The 22,375-nt window shown below is 38.0% G+C and overlaps 1 protein-coding gene across 1 annotated transcript in view; it reads right to left on the bottom strand.

Annotated features, from left to right (window-relative positions):
* Positions 1–22,375, bottom strand: part of LOC149773309 (uncharacterized) — a 112,983-nt gene that overhangs the window by 4,560 nt on the left and 86,048 nt on the right. Inside the window, exon 8 of the mRNA XM_089946471.1 lies at positions 14,123–20,313. Within this exon, the coding sequence (XP_089802597.1) occupies positions 20,101–20,313 (213 nt within the window). The 3' untranslated portion in view covers positions 14,123–20,100. The remainder of the gene's footprint in view (positions 1–14,122; positions 20,314–22,375) is intronic.

The raw sequence follows: 22,375 nt of genomic DNA, 5'->3' as shown, positions 1-22,375 counted from the left end.
TTTCAAAAGGCTGTGAGAGAATTTGGCGAGGAGGAAGAGGAATTCGAGGACGCGCCATCGTCATTTTTAAAACCAAAGACAGGAAGCGGATATACCGTTTGCCCTGATAGTGTTGTCAACGATGTATCTCGCCTCGAGATATTAATCGGAGGAAAACGAGCTGGAAATAACTCTCGTGAAATAATCAACGAAGCCTCGGATATTTGTCAGCGATTATTCCGCGGTGGTGTCATCGACTCTCACATTTACAAGGAACTTGTCGATGAACTCATCGATTAAAACAACACAATTGAAATAACATGATTGTTCACAAATATCAGCGCAGACCCAGACAGGTCCGCGTAGTAAACTCTAGATTGCCCGTATACAGATATATCCACGGTAATGGATTCGGCGATATTATTGGAAGTCTCGTTACGCGAATAATACCTAAAATTGGACCCGTGATCAAACAGCTCGGGTTAAAAGCAATAGGAAAGATCGGCGAGACTGCCATTTCTGGTATCAGTAATTTGGCTAGTAAAGGCTTCAATGTTGTCAAAAATAAAATATTAAATTTAATGCGCAAAAAACAACCCGTCAAATTGCCTATCACCAGAGAAATGCCACCCGAAATCAGCAAAGTCATAAACGACGCGGCAAATAAAAAAATAAACGATCTAGCGCAGGAAGTTGCTAAGACAAATTTAGCGCAGGAAGTCGCTAAGACAAATTTAGCGCAGAAAGTCGCTAACACAAATCTAGCAAAGGAAATTGCTAAGACAAATCTAGCAAATACAAGCTTCATTTCAGGTAGCGGTCTTCGTTTTAGATGATATTCTTAATAATAAATGTTCGCACAAGTGTCAAATGAAGTGTTTGACATGGACGAGCCTGTAGGCAGGGATACATCCGTGCGAGATTTCCAGTATTTCTCGTATGACGCAGTTGACCCAAATACAAATAATCGCTTGGAAATTCAAGTCCACGATACAACAAGATATTTTCTTCCATCTGAGGCATATATCGAAGTTGTTGGGAGAATTGTAAAGGAAGATAATACCAACTACGATGTAAATTTTGGTGTTGGGTTTGTCAACAACGGCATCATGGCATTATTCAAGAGCGCCACTTACATGATCGACGGAAGAGAGATCGAATCAATAACGGACAACGTTGATATAGCAACGACGATTATAGGGCTAGCGAGATACTCGGATGATTTTACCAGGTCAGCCGGTCCTAGTATGATGTTCGCCAAAGATAACTCCGATGACCCTGAGCATTCCCCGTATGATATCGGCAGACCGGTAACCGTCGCTGGCGCTCCCGCTGATATTCGTTCAGTGATGATCACCCCCAATAACAATTACAACCTTGGATTTGCCACGAGAAGAGCTATGCTAAGGGGAAATGAGCGAAGATTTTCCTGTGCAATTCCGCTATCTCACATTTTTGGATTTTGCAGGCATTTCAGAAAAGTTATTTACGGAGCAAAACACACGATAACTTTCGTTCGAGACGCCGCTGGCAGTGACAAAGCCATCTGGCGAGATCCTGGTGATGCAGGCAAGGTAATCCTAAACAAATTTACCTTGTGGATGCCAGCGATAGTTCCATCGATGCTCGAGGAAGAAAAATTATTATCATTCATGAATCAAGGCGGAAAATCCGTCATGTCCTGGTTGACAACGATGACCGACTCCTGTGATGTTAATATCAACGGAATATTTACCTGGCGAATTGCGTCACAACAAGGTGTTTCGGCACCTAGGCACATCTTTGTTGCTCTTCAAAACGCAAATAGATACGATCAAAATCACAGTCACATGATATTCGATAGATTCGATGCAACAAACGTTTCACTGAGAATAAACGGCCAGCAAGAGCCATCCGAGGAAATAGCCATCGATTTTGAAAATTTTTCGACGGCCCGCGCGTATCATCGATTGTTAAGTTTCATGGGTCGCGATCAAAATATCGATACCGGATTGCAAATATCACAGTTGGATTTTAATACTCGCTATCCTATCTATTACTTCTCCCTGGAGCATCTTGATTTGGTAAAACAATCCGTTGTCGATATCCATTTCAAAGCCAGAATTAACACAGGCGGAGCAGCAAGAGCCATCGCGGTAATCCTCAGCGATAGAACAATGATCTTGGAAGGCATTAGCGGTAAAATGAGAGTCATCGATGCTCCTGTCGAGAATATGTGATAAATTCCAAATTTAGACTAAGCGATTATTAATATGCCATACGAACACGTCAGCGTAACTCTGACCCCGGGTCAGATGAAAAAACTCCAAACAGCGATATCAAAGCGATGCGGTATGAAATTAACACTGAAAAACGATCAGATTCACGGTGGACCTAACAAACTGTCGCTAACTAGAGGTCAACGTGAACGATTTACCAAGGCCAAATCAGCAAATTCCGGTGTTCATGTGAGCCTTTCTATAGGCGCCATCAGAGACATGGTCAAAACAGGCGGATTTCTTCCTTTTCTCCCTCTGATAAAAATGGCCCTTCCGATTATTGGAAAGACATTAGGATTAGGCGCGCTCTCGGGTATAGGTTCCAAATTAGGAGAAAAAGTGGTGGGGGGACGATACGGTAAAAAAAAGGGAGGGTTACTTCCCGTCCTCTCTCCCTTAATCGCGAAAATGTTGCAAAAACAACAAAAAGGATCAGGCCTTTATCTAAGACGGCCCCCATACGGATCAGGCCTAAGATTAGCACGGCCTATTCAAATTTAGATTTACTTAGCGAAGCAAAGAAAAAAAAAATAAAATTTTTCAGAGGCGTATTTATGCGGGATCAACTACCGAACAAACCAAACCTTACCGAGACGGGAATAATAAATCTCGATAAAAATACCGGCCCTGGAACACACTGGGTTGCCTACGCGATTAATCCTCGCGAAGTTATTTACTTTGACCCATATGGATTAGCACCGCCAAATGAATTTATCAGCTATGTGTCAAAACTAAATCTTCCGATTTGGTATTCGACTCTTCCAACACAAACATTAGCTGATCCACCAATATGCGGTCCAGAGTCAATTAATGTTCTTGACGCAATTTCAAAATCATCCGGTCCGTATCACAAAATTGTATTTGAATACGCCGTAGATAAATATCATGGTTGATATTTACGGTAGATTTATCTACAGAAAGGAAAAGGCAGAAGTGACTGACGTCGATCTATCAAAGTTCGCAACCAAGAGCGATATTAACAATCTTCTATCGCTGTCAGAGGTGGACCCTGGCGAAGTTGCTGTTTTTCAAAATACCGAAGGGCGATTACACACCAGCAACGTGAAAATAACTGATATAATCAAGCGAGAAGAATATAATGATCATATTAGTCAGTTTACTCGTCAATCGGAATTAGTGTTGAAATCTATAGCTGATATTACTGATCTATTAGCGGTATTGCCACTAAAGGCTAATATCGCGGATGTGGAAAAATCCGACAAAGAGCTATCAGCGGCGATGCTTCTAAAGGCTGATAAAGCATTACACGACGATCTTCAGGACAGAGTGACAAAAAGATTTACCAAGCTAACTAACGATCTTAAAAAACTAGATGATACATCAAAAAATCTCAGTAAAAAACTCGACGAGGATATAAAAAAATTCATCGAAACCTCCTCAACTACACACAGTGATCTTACCGAGAAAACAAAGAAAATAAACGAAGATATCGCCCAAATAAACAGAGAGATTGAATCGGCACGTGCATTAATATTTCAAAAAACCGATAGAACATCACATAACGATCTCAGCGAGAAAACAAGAAAAATCAACGAAGATATCGCCCAAATCAACAAAGATATTGAATCGGCACGCGCATTAATATTTCAAAAAGCCGATAGAACATCACATAACGATCTCAGCGAGAAAGTAAAATCCATCAACGAGGAAATTACCAAAATAAATACCGCGATGGGTCAGAAAATCGATAGAACATCACATAACGATCTTACCGAGAAAACAAGAAAAATCAACGAAGATATCGCCCAAATCAACAAAGATATTGAATCGGCACGTGCATTAATATTTCAAAAAGCCGATAGAACATCACATAACGATCTTACCGAGAAAACAAGAAAAATCAACGAAGATATCGCCCAAATCAACAAAGATATTGAATCGGCACGTGCACTAATATTTCAAAAAGCCGATAGAACATCACACAGCGATCTCATCGAGAGAGTAAAATCCATTAACGAGGAAATTACCAAAATAAATATCTCGTTAGGTCAGAGAGCAACAATCGACGATCTCAACAAAAAAATCAGCGAGGAAATTAATAAACTCAACGATCTTGTTGTTCCCGAATTTACCAAGGGGTTTAACGCGATACGTGAATCGACAGATGAGAAAACAAGAAAAATCGACGAGGATATTACTAAAATTAACGATGAAATTAACGCGGTACGTGAATTAGCGCGTCAAAAGGTTGATACATCAGCGAACGATGGAAAAATTCAAGAAATCAACGCGAAACTTCTCGCCGTAACAACAAGCGTCGACGAAATCAAAGTAGAAATATTACCGTTGGATATTTTTGCGTTGGGGCTTATTACGGTACCACCGGAGGTATATACAACAAATCTTCTTCTCAATATACCATTTGTGCTGAGGTCAGAATATTTTACCTGGACACCCGATAATGATTCTTTTAACTTTACCGCGCCAATTCAAGGTGTATATCGAGTATATATTATTTCGAAGTCATTAATAAAATTTAACGTGACGGCTCTTCTTCGTGAAATTTATGAATACCATCCATGATTTTTCGTTATTTCCATAGATGAAAATAAAACTGAAACTTTTAAATTAACGCCATCGGATAGAACCAACATGGGACCAGTGCATTATTTTGTAATTTTCGAATATTTATTTGGTTGGGGTGTGACCAATCCCCCCAAGACGGTCAGTGTTGCCGAAGAGGAGGATCCCGAGCCATTTAAAGTTGCCGAGATAGAGAATCCCCAATCAATTGGCTAGATAAATAATTAATAAATGACCGCATCGGATTATCGTTATAATCAGGCGCGATCATGGCAGGATTCGATAAAAAAACTACTAGACGAATATCAAACAAAAATAAAGAAATACCAGCGTAGATTAGTTATCATTGACGTCGCCGTGTACACGGTATCTGCGGTAGTCGCCGGCGCGGGAATAATTTTATCCGCGGTAACAACAATCGCGCCGATCGTTGCAACAATAATAATCTCGTCAACAACGACAATCGCAGGTGTTCTCAATATCGTAGCGAAAAAGATATCCTCGTGCACGAGTGAGAAATTATCGTTGTACAAAAACAAACTAACCAAGATTAACGACGCGTATTCGAAATTATCATCGTTGCTTTCGGAGAGTCTCAATGATGGCGTTATCTCCGATCCAGAATTTTCGGTAATGATCGGTATTTACTCGGAGATTGAACAAATGAATATTAATAATGTCCGAACTAGCCCAGATCGTGACAAACACGACGCCGCCGACAACAACGTTAATATCGTTAAGCTCAACTAAGCCAGAATTTAGCATCAATTTTCCAACACCAATCAGCGTCAAGGAAATTGCGTTAACACAATTGCGTGTCTACAACAGCTGGCCTAATGTTAGATCGACGTCGTTCGGTAAATTATCATCGAATAATTCACTTGTTTTTGCCAACAAAACCAAACCCGATGGAACGCCAGATTGGATATATGTCGGTATACCAACAGGCAGTTATGAAATTGATCAGCTGGATAAGGAATTTACTACCAGAATATCAAATATAACCGGCGATGCTACTCCGGGAATAAAAATATCTGCGCACGAACCAACGCTATCATCGATGATAGAAGTTAAATCACCTTACATGGTAGATATTTACCAATCATCGATTAGGACCATATTAGGTTGGCCCGAAATTCCTCCTGTGGAAACATCGGATGATACAACTCCCGGGTTTACCTCGTTGGATTTACCAAGTACATTAGAACCAAAAAAATCCGACTTTATCACCGACGAGGCTTCGGGATCATTCCCTACATCCAGCTTTGATATAATCAATAAGGCTGTTGATCTCATGGAGCAACATAAACTTGGTCGTATTGTGTTTTCTTTTAATTTTAGGGGGGGGGATATATTTCATGGTTGGCTCTTCCCAAAATCCCACCCGCGGATACAGTGGTAGATGCTGGTGAATATAAAAAAATTGCAACAACCCCAATAAACGGCGATCATGTAAAAAAAACCATCAGCGAATTTAATAGAGTACATAAAATATTTCTTTCTCAATTTCGATCATTTTTCAATGAATGTATCGAAAATAAATCAATATTGTGTGAATTTCTCCCAGGGGTTGTGAGAAGTTTGAATAAAATTGCGAATGATCTTGAATATTATCATAAAATGCTCATTCAGGCAATCATCGATGATGTATCAATCGGTGATTATGTTCTTCCTATTACCAAATTTACATTGATCAAAAATTCAGGCAATAAGAAAAAATTCATGGAATTAATTAAATTAACCGAGGAAACGCTACCAAATTTCAAATTTCCCGGTTATGACGTTGATAAACTAAGAAAATCAGTCACTGATACCATTGATGAGTTATTTCCGAAATTACACGCCGCATGGGCAGAGAAAAGACAATTGGCGTTGTTACTCAGACACGATAATGATCCGACCAAAGGCGGGCGGCATATCTCGCCAGGTATTGTTAATATAACGGAAGTTATCGCGATTTATCTTCACGCGGATGTTGTCGAGGGTAGCTACAATGTTGATTCGTCAGAGTCAAATCAGGCGCAGCAGGGATTTATATTGTATTCATTTTCACCTAGCGCCTCTCCTGGTTATTTGATAATAAAAGAGCCGGTGAATCCGTTTTATCTGCGATGTCATAATCGATTGTTGTCAAGGATAAATTTCAAACTGACGGACCAGAAGGGAAATTTGCTTGATATCCGCGGGGAAACTGTTAGTATCAATCTGCTGGTGAAATCGTAAATCTGTACACCAAGGAAAAATGGGCCAAAAAAATAAATAAAATCCAGGGAAATTTTCAAAATTAGTATTTTTTTTTAATTTTTGATGGGGGTAAATACCCGTCAAATCGAGTAATTTATATAATTTCGTGAATTTGATGGGGTAAATTACCCGTCAAATCGAGTAATTTATATAATTTTATGTTTTTGATGGGGTAAATACCCGTAAAAACAAAGAAAATTGGATAATTTCAGTAAAATAAAATTATTTGGTAAATAACAAAAAAAAATAAATAAAAATCAGAAAAATTAGGAAATTTGCGTAATTTTATGTTTTTTATGGGGTAAATACCCGTCAAATCGAGTAATTTATATAATTTCGTGAATTTGCTGGGGTAAATACCCATCAAAATTATGTAATTTATATAATTTTGTGAATCTGCTGGGGTAAATACCCGTCAAAATTACAAAAAAATAAATAAAATCCAGGGAAATTTTCAAAATTAATATATTTTTATTTTTTTTTGTTATTTGTGGAATTTTTCAGGAGGATATTTCCTTGGTTTTGTTCTCATCGACAAGTTTTTTCAGCTGTCTGATGCGCGAACTTGTAATTTTTCTTGATTCATATTCGTCGGATAAAATCAATCTAGCTTTTTCTACCAGCGTAGATAATTTAACAAAATCCTCGATGCGATCATCGCTGACAGTCGCAAGCGATTGATACATCGCAATTTGGATTTTCTTTATTAATTTGTATTCTGACGGCAGCGTGTATTTGTATTCAAGTTTCCCCTGAACAATCGTCTCGAATTCGGATCGAATTTTATTCGTGTCCAACTCCGAGGGAAGATTTATTTTTTTCCTTAGATCATCGATAGCTTCGATAATATTGCTTATGGTTTGTTCATCCATGTTATATTAATTTTGTAATATTCAATTATTCTTCGTCGAATATTATTGGGATATAGGAGAATTTGATCCATTCACCGAGATTATATGAAAATGTTGCTTTATATTTTTTTTCTGCTGAAAATTTCACCGATTGTGAGTTAATTTCATAATATTTCGCAGCGGCAGTCATCGATTCGAATATCATCTCCTCGCCCGTTGCTTGATTTATCGATTTGACGGCCTTGGCGTATTTAGGGTGCCTGCCAGAATTACCGGATCTACAGTTTACGCTTTGTGTAACCGCGCGAAGATTGGATAGTTTGTTGTTAAGTTTATTTCCATCGATATGGTCGATAACAAGACCGATTTTTATTAGTCCATAATAACACTCGTATACAAACCTATGATTGGAATACGCAATTCTTCTCTTTGCTGGACCAAAAGTAAATATGAGATAACCTGAATTACAAACGAAACCAACATTTTTCTTTGTTTTGATATTTCTGACGGTACCATCCGATGATGCTTCGTAACCCTCGATAGTTGGATGAGATCTATACTCGTGCGTGATTTTCATTGCAGGAATCGTCGATTTCATTTCCATTATATAATAATTATCTGTCTAAATCATAATTTGCCTTGAATCGATTAATATAATCCTCTTTGCAGGTTATCACCGAGGAAGATTTCTTTTTGTAATATCTGAGCAATTCCCGATAATTTTTCCCTCCGCAGGATAAACACAATCGAGTCTTTCCTCGAGTGCCAACTTGACAAACTAAGCACCGCTGTGGTCCTTTACTGCCTCGTCGAATCGCATATATGTGAGCGCCACAATATTCGCCTCTGCAGGATTTGTCGCATGATTTTGTTGATCCGATTGGTATCCATTTGCATTGCATTATATAATTTAAACATTTGTCTAAAATATAATAATGGATATTTTTGATCTTGATGAGGCAGAATATATCATTCCTGAGGTCGATCGCGCCAAGAGAGAATTTCTCGATGATGGAGCGATTCATGTTTGGTCAACGTGGAAAACTAACGCTGTTGATGCTACGATGAATCTGGAACGGGCCAAGAAGATAATCGAGCATATAAAAAACTCGCATTCCGAGGAGCGATTTATCTTTGGAATAAAATTCATCGCACAAATGCCTGACGACACTTGGATTATTCGCGATAAACGAGATCCCGTGCGTGGCGGTAAGAAAAACGTCGTTCTTGATAAAAATTCGAAGCCAGGATTATTATTGGGAATCGATGGTCCTTATTATGCTAGGGCGTATCCCTCTAGTGCTGTTGTTTATGGAATTTATCGGCTGAATAACAACCCGGATGTGAAAAATCTACCTGCGATGAAAGAATCACCGATGATAAACTGCGTGGCTGAGCGTGTTATCGAGCATATGAAAAACGCTCGTCGTGGATCCGGTCTGACTCAGTTGAGGTTGGATAAAATTAACTCATGGGCGAAGACAGTTGTTGATGGCGCATCGATTGACGATGTTGCTGTGTTGAGCAAGAAACTTAAATTTCCTATTACCGTGAAAACGCTATCGGGAGAAATATTATATTCGTCGCCGTATAAATCTCGAGGAGTACCAATCGAGATTGTTGATCATAATTCACATGCGTGGTCGCAGTCGGTAATGATATTTCCGCGGAATCGTGCTGTTAAATTTTATCCGGTGGAAGGCGCAAAAGACAATTCCGATGCCATGTTCCGATATATCAAAATATTAGCCGCATCTGATCCGATATCGGTTTGGTTATTCTCGAGCGAAGAAAAATATGATCAGTTTATCTTGCCGCGAGGAGATATTTACCGAGATGAAAAATTACATGAATCTATGAAAAATATCGCGGTGAAATATTCGTCAAATCCTGATCAGTTATTAACGAATTGTTTTACGGTTCCATCTGTTGCTGCTCACGCTGCCAGAGAGAGAAATTCGTGGAAACCTACAAGGAACGAATACCTCACTGATATTCAACTTAGCTGTATCGAATACGGCCATGGCGGATTGTGGAATACCAAATATTATTTCGAAGATATGATCTCTGTTGATATGAGCGCGTGCTATCCTGGAAGTTTTCTTGGATATGGCGATTGTGCGGATTATTTTGCTAAATTTGGCCATCCCACCAACGAAATGACAAGGGTAGCAATTAACGGGCCGTTGCCAGATTTTGTTATGACCGGATTCGCTTGTGTTACTTCATTCGAGTTTGCTGAAAATTTACATAAAATTTGTTATATTTGGTTTGGTCGGCATTTATCGCAGCGTCGTTGGGTCCCTACGGTGTTGTTGAGGTATATGCTAGATTCGTCAATGTTAATATCGTTGACAGTGAGCGAGGCGATTATATCGTATAGAAAACAAACTGAAGTGTGGTTGCCGACGGATTGTGAAAACGCGAAAGATATCGGAAGAAAAATAATTGGCAAATTTACTCAAGGAGGATCCGTTGATCATAAACACCGACACGCTAGGTTGTTTATCAACGACGCCGAGATGGATTTTATTATAGCCGATACAGTGTCGCGAGGGATATTTTGCAACAGAGAAAATATTATTATTGACGGAGTAAAGTTGGGTACCGTAATTAGCTATCTCGACGGAGAATCAGCGCAGTATACGCATTTGAGGTCTTCGATGCTCGCTTATGTTAGTATAAATTTACTGTCGATGATAAATAAATTTTCTGATATCGCGGTAAGGGTCGTAACGGACTCGTTTTATATCGATAAGAAATACCAGTATAGGCTGGATAATTTAATCTCCGATGGCTCTTGGGGAACTTGGAGGATAAAAAACGAGGATATCCTAGATTACTGTGAGGACGCCGATGTCGAAGATTGCGATAAATTTCATCGAGATAAATTTGAGGAAATATCAACGGCCGCATCCGCATTTGACCCGATTTCGCGTAACAAATTCGTTTACCTAAATGGTCCTGGTGGTAGCGGTAAAACAACGCGAGCAATAAACTTATTTGCAAATTCTGACATGATTGTGTTGACTCCGACTCACAGATTAGCGCGAGAAATAAGGCAACGCGGCGTTGATTCTTGCACGTATCACAGTTATTTCAAATACAGCGGTGGATTATGGGATTCGGCTCGTATGGGAAATAAATATATCAACAAGATCATAATATTTGATGAAATTTGCACAGTAAATTTAGTTGTATTAAAATCGTTCCTAACCTGGCTGGAGGAGAAAAATACAGCCGTGATAATGTGCGGAGATCATGGCCAACCTGATCCGATTGATGGTGAATCTCCTCACGAATGGCTCAGGAACTTTGTTGACTATTATGAGGAAATCAACGCCGATTATAGATCCGATGATATTTTACTGACTGAATTTAAGAAATTAATTCGATTACAACCGAATAAAATTCAATGCGATGTGATGAGAAGAATAATTGACGAGACTCCGATGGATATTTTTCTAAATTTATGGCGTCCCGATCATCTGATCGTTGCTAGTAGGAAAATTGTTCGTGATGTTATTCAGGAAATGTTATTTAAGCTGCATTGCGAGAAATTTCCAACATTGCAGGTGCCGTTGTGTTACAGGCCCGCTGATACCAGAAAACAAAATATCAGTGTTACTTTACCCTGCGGAGAGGAAAAGATCCTGGTCTTGAACGATATTATTCTTGTTGATATTAATCTTGTTAATGACGCGATAAACGCAGAAAGATCGCCATGGAAACTAGGATATGCAACAACGATACATTCATCGCAGGGATTAACCGTCGATGGTCAAGTTTGGATCGTCGATGATAGAATTTCCTGGTCAAATTTGGTATATTTAGCCGTGTCAAGAGTAAGAAAATTATCTCAGTTAGGTAGAATTCGGTTTCACATTAATGACGCTGGCGGTAGTTGAGTATCTTTCGGTATTATTTGTAATTCCTCCTTGGTAAATCCGTGTTGTGGCGCTAGCAAATCTAGGAAATAAATTGCCGGTCTTCCCGATGATCTTGTTACGGCGGATATTTTATGTGTTGTAACGCTCCAATTTGGATCAGTTGCTCTTTTTCTTCCTCCTTCGGCCTCGCCTTCTTTATATAAGTACCGGACAGTGACGCTACCTAATACAGGCGGAATTGCGGAATCTCGCTTTAGGGGTATATTTGTTTTTGTAATTGCAATTGCGGGTTTCATTGCTATTGTTCTCGTTGTCTCGTTATTTAGTGCGTTAATCACGTGAGGCAACCTCGATACCCAATCGTGAGATCGATTATCTTGGATGAATTCACGCGCGTATTGGTATCCGAATAATCGTTCTGCGAGCGTTTTGTTGAATCTCTCAACGATACCTATATTGTGATGAACACCTACAATACCGTGACGGATTTTAACATTATTCTTTTTCATCATTGAAGTAACCGCGCCAAGAAATTCTCGACCTGGATCAACCTGGAGAAGCTTCGGCCATGTTAATGGAGATCGTGAATAAATTTCGCTAAACGCCTTAGCAATCTCTGTTGCTGTTTTATTCGATAACGGTTCCGCTTCCTTGTATCTGCTAGCGATATCAACAACCGTCAACACATACTTGTATGTGACTCCGTCGACGGTATCGTAAGGAAGAAACATTAAATCAGCCTGATGAACTTCATTAGGGACGCTGACAGAGAAACTCGCATATGATATTTTCTTAGGTGGAGGAAGATAAATTTGCCAGACTGCCTGTTTCGATAGCCACGATTCAGCAACGGACTGTTTTACTTTTGCTGCCTTGGCGAGTTTGGCAATTGCTGATTTTCCTCGCCAGAATCCTCGCGGAGAATAATATATCTGCTCCATTATTATTTACCAGCGCCGAGTACTAATTTACCTTTCATTGCGCCTTTTATCAACCAAGTTGCCAATTTTTCTTTGAAACTTTTGTCAGGAATCGCGTCTATTGCATGAATTAGCCTAATATCAGCGAGATGTCTTTGTTGTAAATCTCCGCTGCGATACGCAAGATCATGATAGTAACACGCGTTATCGATGGCGTTTACTGGATCTTCGCCGGGATTTGGTTGATTATTATCGTTGAGTCTTATATCGAGCCTCGTACCAGGTCCGCAGTAATTGTATCCTGGCAGATGTTTTTCTCCGGGATATTTTGCCCAAGGCAGTCCAGGTAGATTTTTCAAGGAGGCGGCAATGTCTCCTCCGGTTCTTCTATTTTTTTTTTTACAAATCTGAATTTGCGTGTCTTACAAACTTCGCATTCTCCTGCAATTGCGTTCCTGTTATTGCGTGTGACGATTTCGGTTGGATTTATCGTAGCTGTGTGAGTGCGACACTTAACACAATATAGATCCATGTATTCTAGTAACATGAATGTAATTGATTTTTCCGCCACGAAGCGACGCGAGCAGGTGAAACACAACGCGGTGTTACCAAATTCGATAAGGATGATAATTATTGGCCCGTCTGGTTCTGGAAAGACTCAATTGTTGCTAAATTTGATAATGCGATGGCTAAAATGGGACAAATTGTATTTGGTTGCACCGTCCGTTGATGATCAGCGATGTTATCAAGTGCTAAAGGAATTCAGCGACAATACCGACGAAGGCACAATCGAATTCATCACAGACATCAATGAAACCCCATCTGTGGAAAATTTAGATGGCGATATTAATAATCTTGTCGTATTCGATGATGTTATGCTGGATAAACAAACTAATCCGGCTAGGATATTCTCGCGTGGCCGACACAAGAACACCGATGTGATTTACGTGACGCAGCGATATACGCAAATTCCAAAAGTAATTAGGGACAATTGTAACATTTTGTCGGTGTTCAATGGCATCGATACTCACACGTTGAGAAATATTCATCAGACTTGGTGCAACGGCGATATGGACATAAACAAATTTAAAATTTTCTTCAGCCGCGCTCAGGCAATACCGCATGGTTTTATCACGATTAATCTTCATGATCCGCGTAGTAGATATCGAATCGGTCTTGATCAATTTTATTCATGAGACTTGCAGCCAAACTTCGCAAACTTCGTCGACGGAATAAATTCCCCCCCCCCCTTTTTTTTCCTTGTCTAGAATCATTGATTTTGCACACAAAACATTGCAGTCGGGGTTGAATTTACGCAAATTAATTCTCGTAGGAAGGCTTATTTTTGAAATCTGAGGCTTCTACGGGAAATGTTCTCGTAGGAGGCTTTATTTGGTCTGGAACGTCTGGTCTGTACAACTTCCCTGCTGCTTGACCTCTCTTTTTAACATCCTAAATAAATACTCTCAGAAAAGCCAATTATTCATATCCTTAACAGATTTTTAAGTTAAGTTATTGTCAATGGGTATATTTACCTCGTCACCGTGTACTGTTTCCACCATATTGGCATGTATACAATTCAAAACTGAAGTATATTTGATGTCTGATAAATCCAGTGAACAAAACAAACAATATCTGATCAAGAGGTTAGTTAAAACTGATGACATTGAAATTTCAATGCACATTTTCTATGTGGGAGTTTTTCGAAAAATTTGTTAATGAGATCCAGCTTATGTTGTGATGTTATTCTTTGGACCCCGAGCATCACATTAAAATGCGTTTTACCTGTACTTTCATGCGACTTCACCATTACCTTATTTCTCCAAAAAGATAAAGACTGGTTGGTTGATTTTCTGTCATTATTGATAAAAGCATAATTTCATGCCATCCAATTAAATACACAGGTGTGTTGAAAGACATGATCAATTAATTTTAAAAAATTTAATCCAACCAATGTGGTATCTTAACATGTAACCACAAGCTGAAACCATAACGACTTTATCCCCAAGTTCTGGCACAATTAATACACACCATAATTGCTTCTTCCCAAGCACATTACATTTATGGAATACTTTGTCTAATATGAAATCAAAACAATACCACAATGATGTCAATCAATTAAATCCTAGTTTGTAAAACACTAAACACTAACGAAAATCTATAATTCATCATTTAGCTTTAATTTATTTTAAACATTAAATCTGCACATAATTTTCTTGAGAAGATAATATTGTGCCCATATGTGTGCCCCCCACCCATTATATTACGTTATTGTAGGGAACTCTGTGTGTGTGTATGATTTAGATCGTTAAGGTAGCTTTAAAACAATTTCAGTCATATTGCTTTGATGTCTGCAATGTGGCAGTTTATAGTGATGTCTGGCACTGGGGCATCATGCCGCAGACATGTAGCATAATGTCCGACCCAGTCACATTATCATGACACCAGGCTGACCAGTCCTAACACTAACCTCTTAATGCTGAGCGCCAAGCGAGGCAGCTGTTAGTATCATTTTTGTAAGTCTTTGGTATGACTCGACCGGGGATCGAACCCATAACCTCCTGTATCCGAGGCGGACGCTTTAACCACTAGGCCACCGGAACGGTCCAATTGGGAACTGTGTTAGTTCAGTTGGTACAGCATTGGAGCAATCCATGGGTCATTGGATTTATACCAGGCTGGGTGGCTGCCTTGGTGCGTCCTCGGAAAGGAACTTAGCTCACAATATCTTGGCTTGCCATAGCCAATCAAGTGTTAAAATTGCAGTTAAAAACCAATTAAAACAACAAACATCATGTCTGTGTTAGAATTGTTGTAGATACATGCTGGGTGAATTACTTCCCAAATACAGGTATGATTTTACCACATTAATGTTGTAAATATACCTTCAATCCACTTGGTTTGCATCAAATGATCAGCTTCTTCCTCCTTCTTAATAATTATAACCAATTTACTCCCACCATCAGACACAACCAACAACATGACCTAAAACACTCTCCTTAAGACACAATTTGTAAGTAATGGCCTAGACACTCATTTGTTTGGCAGATATGTTCCATAGTTGCCACATTTACTGTTTGGAAGAACTCCTGCTACACAACACACAAATTTGTTCAAAAAAGATCTCCAAAAATGTTTAATTTTAATGACCTTTCTTTAAACTGAATTTATATTTCAATAGCCACCATCTTGACTATGATGTCTACACTTAAGAGTCTTTGTAGGAAAAGCTGTTTAAATTGCTGATAAAGATTGATTATAGGTACTTCAATCTACTAGCCTATCATGCAAAAATTAATGTACAGGAAAATTGTATTTTTAGCAACAGTGACTTGATCTTGGAGCTGATGAAACCAAACTCTGTAGGATTTTTTGGCAGTCAACACATATTAAGTTGCAATGAAATTAGTTTACCTTTGGGCTAACACATACAAAACAGCACTGAAACCATACACCATTGGGCTAGCACAAATGAAGTTGCATTGAAATCAGTTCACCATTGGGCTAACATATACCAAATTGCACTGAAATCAGTTAACTGGAACCTAAGTTACAATCAGAAAAACCAAAACAGATGTCCACTTGCCTGAATGTCTATAAACATTAACACCCTGCAACTTTTATTGGTGGAGTAAACAAGTAAATTAATTACTTAAAAATGGAGACCAATGTAGGTACAATGGAACCCTGCTATAACGTGATAATTGGGGTCCAAAAAATTGGATCGTGTTAATATTGGGGTTGCGTTAATGCGGGGTTTTACAGTATTTTACTTTTTTCAGAGAACATCTCATTGGCACATATAAGTGTATTCATGTTTAATGTATATGATGAATAGGGTATCAACACTGTTTACTATCATGCCGTTGTGGCATGCAGTTCATCCATAATGCATGTAATTCCATTGAAAATTGCACACAGATTTACAATATTCAATAATTTCATCCCAGATCATTGTGTCTGAATTCAACATCTAATATACAACATGAACAGAGTATTAACACCATTTACTTGCCATCTGATATTGTACCATCGGGGCTTGCACTTAATCCATTTTACATGTAACTCCACTAAAAAAATTGCATACATATTTAAACTATTCAATAATTTTGTCACAGATCATTACGTGTCTGAATTCAGTGGGAAAAATTAACAGCAAAATTAGGTTAAGAATGAAGAAGCACTTGTACGGTTCATTACGTTCCAGGGCCTATGAATGGTGTCTGTACAAATTTCATACTGCTGAAATTTTCTCATATACGTTTCTGTGTACATTTATCCCTTGCAAATTTCCAATAATTAACGCTTGTACACCTATTCGTTTGAATGTCTACAGCAAGAATAATTAACAATCAACACATGCTTTCAGCGTGTATATAACTTTTACTTCAGATTTTGTGAATATCAAAAGAAACGTGTGAAAACTACTATAGTATTCATTGCATGAAGTGCAGAGAACGACTTGTGTTTGTGAAGTTGCTTTTCCATAACAGTAAAATATTTTTTAAAATAAAATATAGGAAATTAATAACAAGTTCATAATAAACACCATACACATGTAAAACCAGAGAACAATGTGCAGTAGGCCTGTAATGGTCACAAGTCTCTTTTATAAATTTTTTAAAGCTGAATGCATGTACAATTTCATACCCTTTCAATTTCCAAGTAATAAAGTGGACATTATTTACTGGTCAACTGATTGTGTCTAATAACACGCCAAGCCAGCAAACACATTGACGGCTTTTGTTTTTTGATATTTATTAAATTGTGAGAATCTGTTATCAACCACCGCATTGTCTGCTGCTTGGTTGTGTATGCAGTTAAAGAAGAAACACATGTTGGCTATTGTTTGAGCAACGATTGTATACATAATTAATTGAAGACAATCACAAAGATGACTTACTGGCTTTACTCATGGATCAGTAATAAGTAACATTTCCAATAATGTTTATTTTGGTATTACATTAAAAGAACCCCGTGAAATTGTTAAATTTCAGAAGTGACACCACGATCATATTATATTGATCATATTATATTAAAATTCATACACAAACTCTTCCCCAAAATGATAATAAATGCTTTACACACTATTTCTTGTACTTAAAAAAAGTAAAACTTTCCTGGTACGAGAAAAATACATGTACGTGTATTTAAAATTTCAGGAACCATGCCACGATCATATTATATTTGAATTCATATGCGATCTCTTCCCCAAAATGATAATACATTTTTCATACACTATTTCACGTACTTGGAACAAAAAATATTTTTTTCATGTGTGAATGAATATACAAAATTTCGGGAGCCACACCACAACTGTGTTATATCCAAATTCATGTTATCACGGGGCGCGTTATGGTAGGGTCGCATTGTATGTGAGAAAGCTGTCAGTAGCTTCTTGTGGGTCAGTGGTTCTTACTGGGGGTTTCCCAGGGTTCTTCCTCCACCAGTTACACTGGCCACCATATCCTGCACTGAAAAATGACATTAACCCCAAGACAACAAAAACAATAATAAAAATGTAGATGAGACTAAGGGGTTATGTTCCTTTAACACTAATGATTAAAATAATAATATAAGGTAAAATCAGCAGCATATGATATGGTAACATGTCACACTTCATACTAAGTAAGTAAATACTGGATTAGGCTGAGGATGATGTAAACAACAGAAGACAGAAAATATGGAGCCAGAAGCAGCATATACACAGCAAAAAAATAATACTTATTAGGTCTAATAACAATAATTAAATTGTCGTATACAAAATAGAGGATATAAAACTTTTAAAAATTCTCGGGTACAAAATACAGCTTTTGAAACAATGAAATAAAAACTTACAGGTTATAAATGCTAATACAGAGATAAAAAATGCAATAAGAAAGGCTGATTGTAACAATAGTCCCATGATGGGATTATTCTTTACTAACTGTAACAATAGACAGAAGAAGGGGCTCATGCCCTATCGGCTAAAAAGAATTTCCAGGAATTGAAAATAAAATCACTTTTTAAGTGCTGAGACCATATCTGATATATTTGAGCAATAACAAGTTTTAAAATTAGCTGATGTGGCAGAGATAGCAAAACTGGCACCATTTGTATGTTAAAGTTATCAATCAAATGTCTTTTTGTGAAGCTCCATGTATGACCACCCATTCAGGAGTAGCAGTAACACGATTTTCAAAATGGCCATGGTGGTAGCCCTATTGCCAGTCATATTATCGCCATTTTTATTTAGAATCACCTGGATATCATCAGGAGTCTTCTGGTATAAACCCCCACTAAGATATGATTTTCCATTCAGAAGTTGTGATAACAAGATTTTCAACATGTCCACTGTCATTTCTAGTTTTTGATATCTGAGTAGCACCACATTCATTTAGGACCATATGAATCATGGGATAAATGTGTGTGCAATGTTTCATGGCAATTCTCAAAGTAGTTTGGATTTTTTTAAAAACTGTGGTAACATGCAGTTGGATGGCCTGTGACGAGTGGACCTAATGTGTTTGGTCATATCAGCAGCAAGAGCTTCTAAATTTGAATACGTATCTTTTTATAACGATCCAGAAGCCATCAGTTACAAATGAAACACATTTAATATATCTTGTTAATATAATATTTCTGTATGCACAATCTCAAGTGACAAAAAGTTCCAAATGTTCTGAACCATCACAGACTGACTGAATCAAGATGACAAAGAAATTGCATATAGCTAGAAAAAAATACGGATTGAAAAATATACACTTAACACTTTTCCAACCTTGACAGCTAATCTTCTTCTTATTTTGATAGAATGACCCAATAATGAAGCTGAACTGCCATTATTAGCATTCTGTTAAACCTCTCACATGATCTTTGTAGCATATACCTGGATCCTTGGAATGGAAATCTATATCAGTGATTATGATCTCAAAGTCCCTATACATCTCTTTTGATATCACAGTTCAAAATAAAATGAGACAGATAATTTCTGAACAGCATTTGCATCAATGTTTCATCCTTTTCTTCTTACTTCAAGAACTTGATACTGAAATTCTCATTGCAACAGTAAACAGAACATGTCAGCTGATCTTTAAGAATGTTACAGTTAATTATAAAAGTAATATATTCTACTGATTTATGAGATATTTTTCTTCTTCAAAGCTGCAAATTCAGATCTCTGACAGCAGACTTCCACTTCAAAGGACAGAATCAAAGATGTTAATATTAAACAATTCTCATTGAGTGCAAAGAATTTTTCAGAATTTATACAACGAAAAAGCTGTATGTATGAAAGAAAATAACTTTTGCATTACATCTTCTTTGTGACATGTAATACAGTTAGAGAATGAAAAGTTTCATTATTGATAACTCTGCAGATATTTCAACAAGATAAATCATCATCCCACTATACAAAACTTAAATCATGCTGATGTCACTCATCTGTACTCGACTTTGTACCATTCTTCTTCCTTGCCCCACCACTTTCCTTCACCTCATCACTCTCAAGAAGAGGTTTGCCCCTCTTGCCATAATCTATCTCCGCATATTGTGTATGCTCCTCCAAGCCATGGATGATGGGCTTGCCAGCTTTGTTTGTTGGTGGACCAAGTATTACGTCGGCATACAGTAAACCAACTTTATTCACCTGAAATAATTTGATATACATTTATTAGACTGTTTGTATACCTTTCAAATGAATAGCTTGTGAAAGTAAATGATGGGAATAAACTGAAAAATAGAAGACAGAAGTAAGGGGAAATTAAAATGAAAAATAAAAACATAACTCGAAATATATGATAATTTCCCTAGTGTTTGTAAACACTTTGCTGCTGGGAATGTGATATGTCCACTGTTCTATTCTGAGTACGAATGAAGTGTTGTTTTTGTAGGGTTTAATGCCATTTTTCAGTACATGATAGGCTATACATGGCTGCCAGTATTAATGGTGGAGGAGGAACCTGGGAAATCCCCAGGAAGAACCAATGACCCTCGAGAAGCTACTGGCAAGCTTTCTCACATACCCACATTAGCCGAGCCCACGACCCGAACCCACGCAGACAGAGGTGAGATGGCAGTGATCCGTAACGGAGAGCACTTTAGACCACTCGGCCAATCGGGGCCCTATGAATGAAGTGTTTAAACTAACTTATGTCCAAACCCATCTTAAATCAATCGATGATTTTCGTGGCTTTTGTACTGAGGGATGAGTACTTCATATGATGTGAATTTAGAATCTTATTACAAAATAATTACCATTTTTAATTATGACTTGTAATTTTGCAGTCTTCTAAATAATTAAAATGTCAGAAGCTGTCTATGTTAAAATGTTATATCAATGACATGTGTATATTAGGGTGCTATCTAATCCCAAGTTCTCACACACACAAGGCCTTTTCACAATTTTATTTATTGATAGGACTTAATGCTACTTGATGTAGCTGTTTCAAAATGTCTTTTGGGTCTGCCATCCATTCACAAATATAGTCCATGCAGCAAAATTAGCCCACTACACTACTAAGATCATGGAAAGTTCCAGCTGCAAAGAGCTCTTCGAGATTACTAACAAGCTAATGTCAAGGACCAAATGTACACCACTACCAACTACCTTCTCTCTAGTCGACCTTCTGGACCTGTTTGCAAATTTCTTCCGTGACAAAGTACAAACCATTAGAGATTAGCTTGACAACACAATTTCAAGTGATTCGTCATCACCATACAGTTGGGATATAGAGTTTCAGTGGCAACCATTAGCAACATCTGAACCTGTCTCTATGGATTTAGTACGTACAATCGTGATGAAGAGTGCACCAAAGTCATGTGAACTTGATCCAATTCCTACAACACTGCTGCTTGAGTGCTTTGTTCCAGTATTGCCTTCACTAACTGATGTTATTAATACCTCTCTCTCATCCGGGGAATTCCCATCATTTTTCAGAACTGCCATTGCAAAGCCTCTGCTGAAGAAAACCAACACTCGACCATAACAATGTCAAGAACTTCCACCCAGTTTCTAATCTCCCATTCATATCAAAAATCTTAGAAAAGGTTGTTCTATCCCATCATTTTTCAAAACTGCCATTGTAAAGCCTCTGCTGAAGAAACCAACACTCGACCATTACAATTTAAAGAACTTCCACCCAGTTTCTAATCTCCCATTCATATAAAAAATCTTAGAAAAAAATTGTTCTATCCCAGCTTGTATCTCATCTGAATTCAAACAGTCTTTTAAGCAATGTACAATCTGCATATCGCACTTGCCACAGTACTGAAACTACCCTTGTAAAAGTAGTTAATGACATTCTCTCTGCTCTAGATGGTGGAAAGATTACAGTCCTCACCCTCCTTGATTTGTCTGCAGCATTTGACACAAAAGACCATGATATATTACTTCACCCTCTCCAGCATGTATTTGGCATTCATGATACAGCCTTATTGTGGTTCAAGTCCTACTTGGTCAATAGGACACAAATTGTTTTTGCAAATGGAATAAACTCCAGCCCAGTTAATCTATGTTGTGGTGTTCCACAGGGTTCTGTTGTTGGACCTGTTCTCTTCATTCTATACACTCAGCCGCTCTCAAATGTGATAGATCAAGTGTCTCACCAACTGTAAGCTGATGACACCCAAATATACAAATCTAGCCACCCAACTGAAGTTGATGCTACTATCCAAGGTGTAGAAAGGTGCATTTCTGATGTGAAATCATG

Source organism: Sinohyriopsis cumingii, unplaced genomic scaffold, assembly GCF_028554795.1.
Source record: "Sinohyriopsis cumingii isolate HCF-2022 unplaced genomic scaffold, ASM2855479v2 utg000695l, whole genome shotgun sequence".
Lineage (NCBI taxonomy): Eukaryota > Metazoa > Mollusca > Bivalvia > Unionida > Unionidae > Sinohyriopsis > Sinohyriopsis cumingii.
Note: the sequence above shows the minus strand (reverse complement) of the source record. Positions and strands in the feature narration are given on the sequence as shown.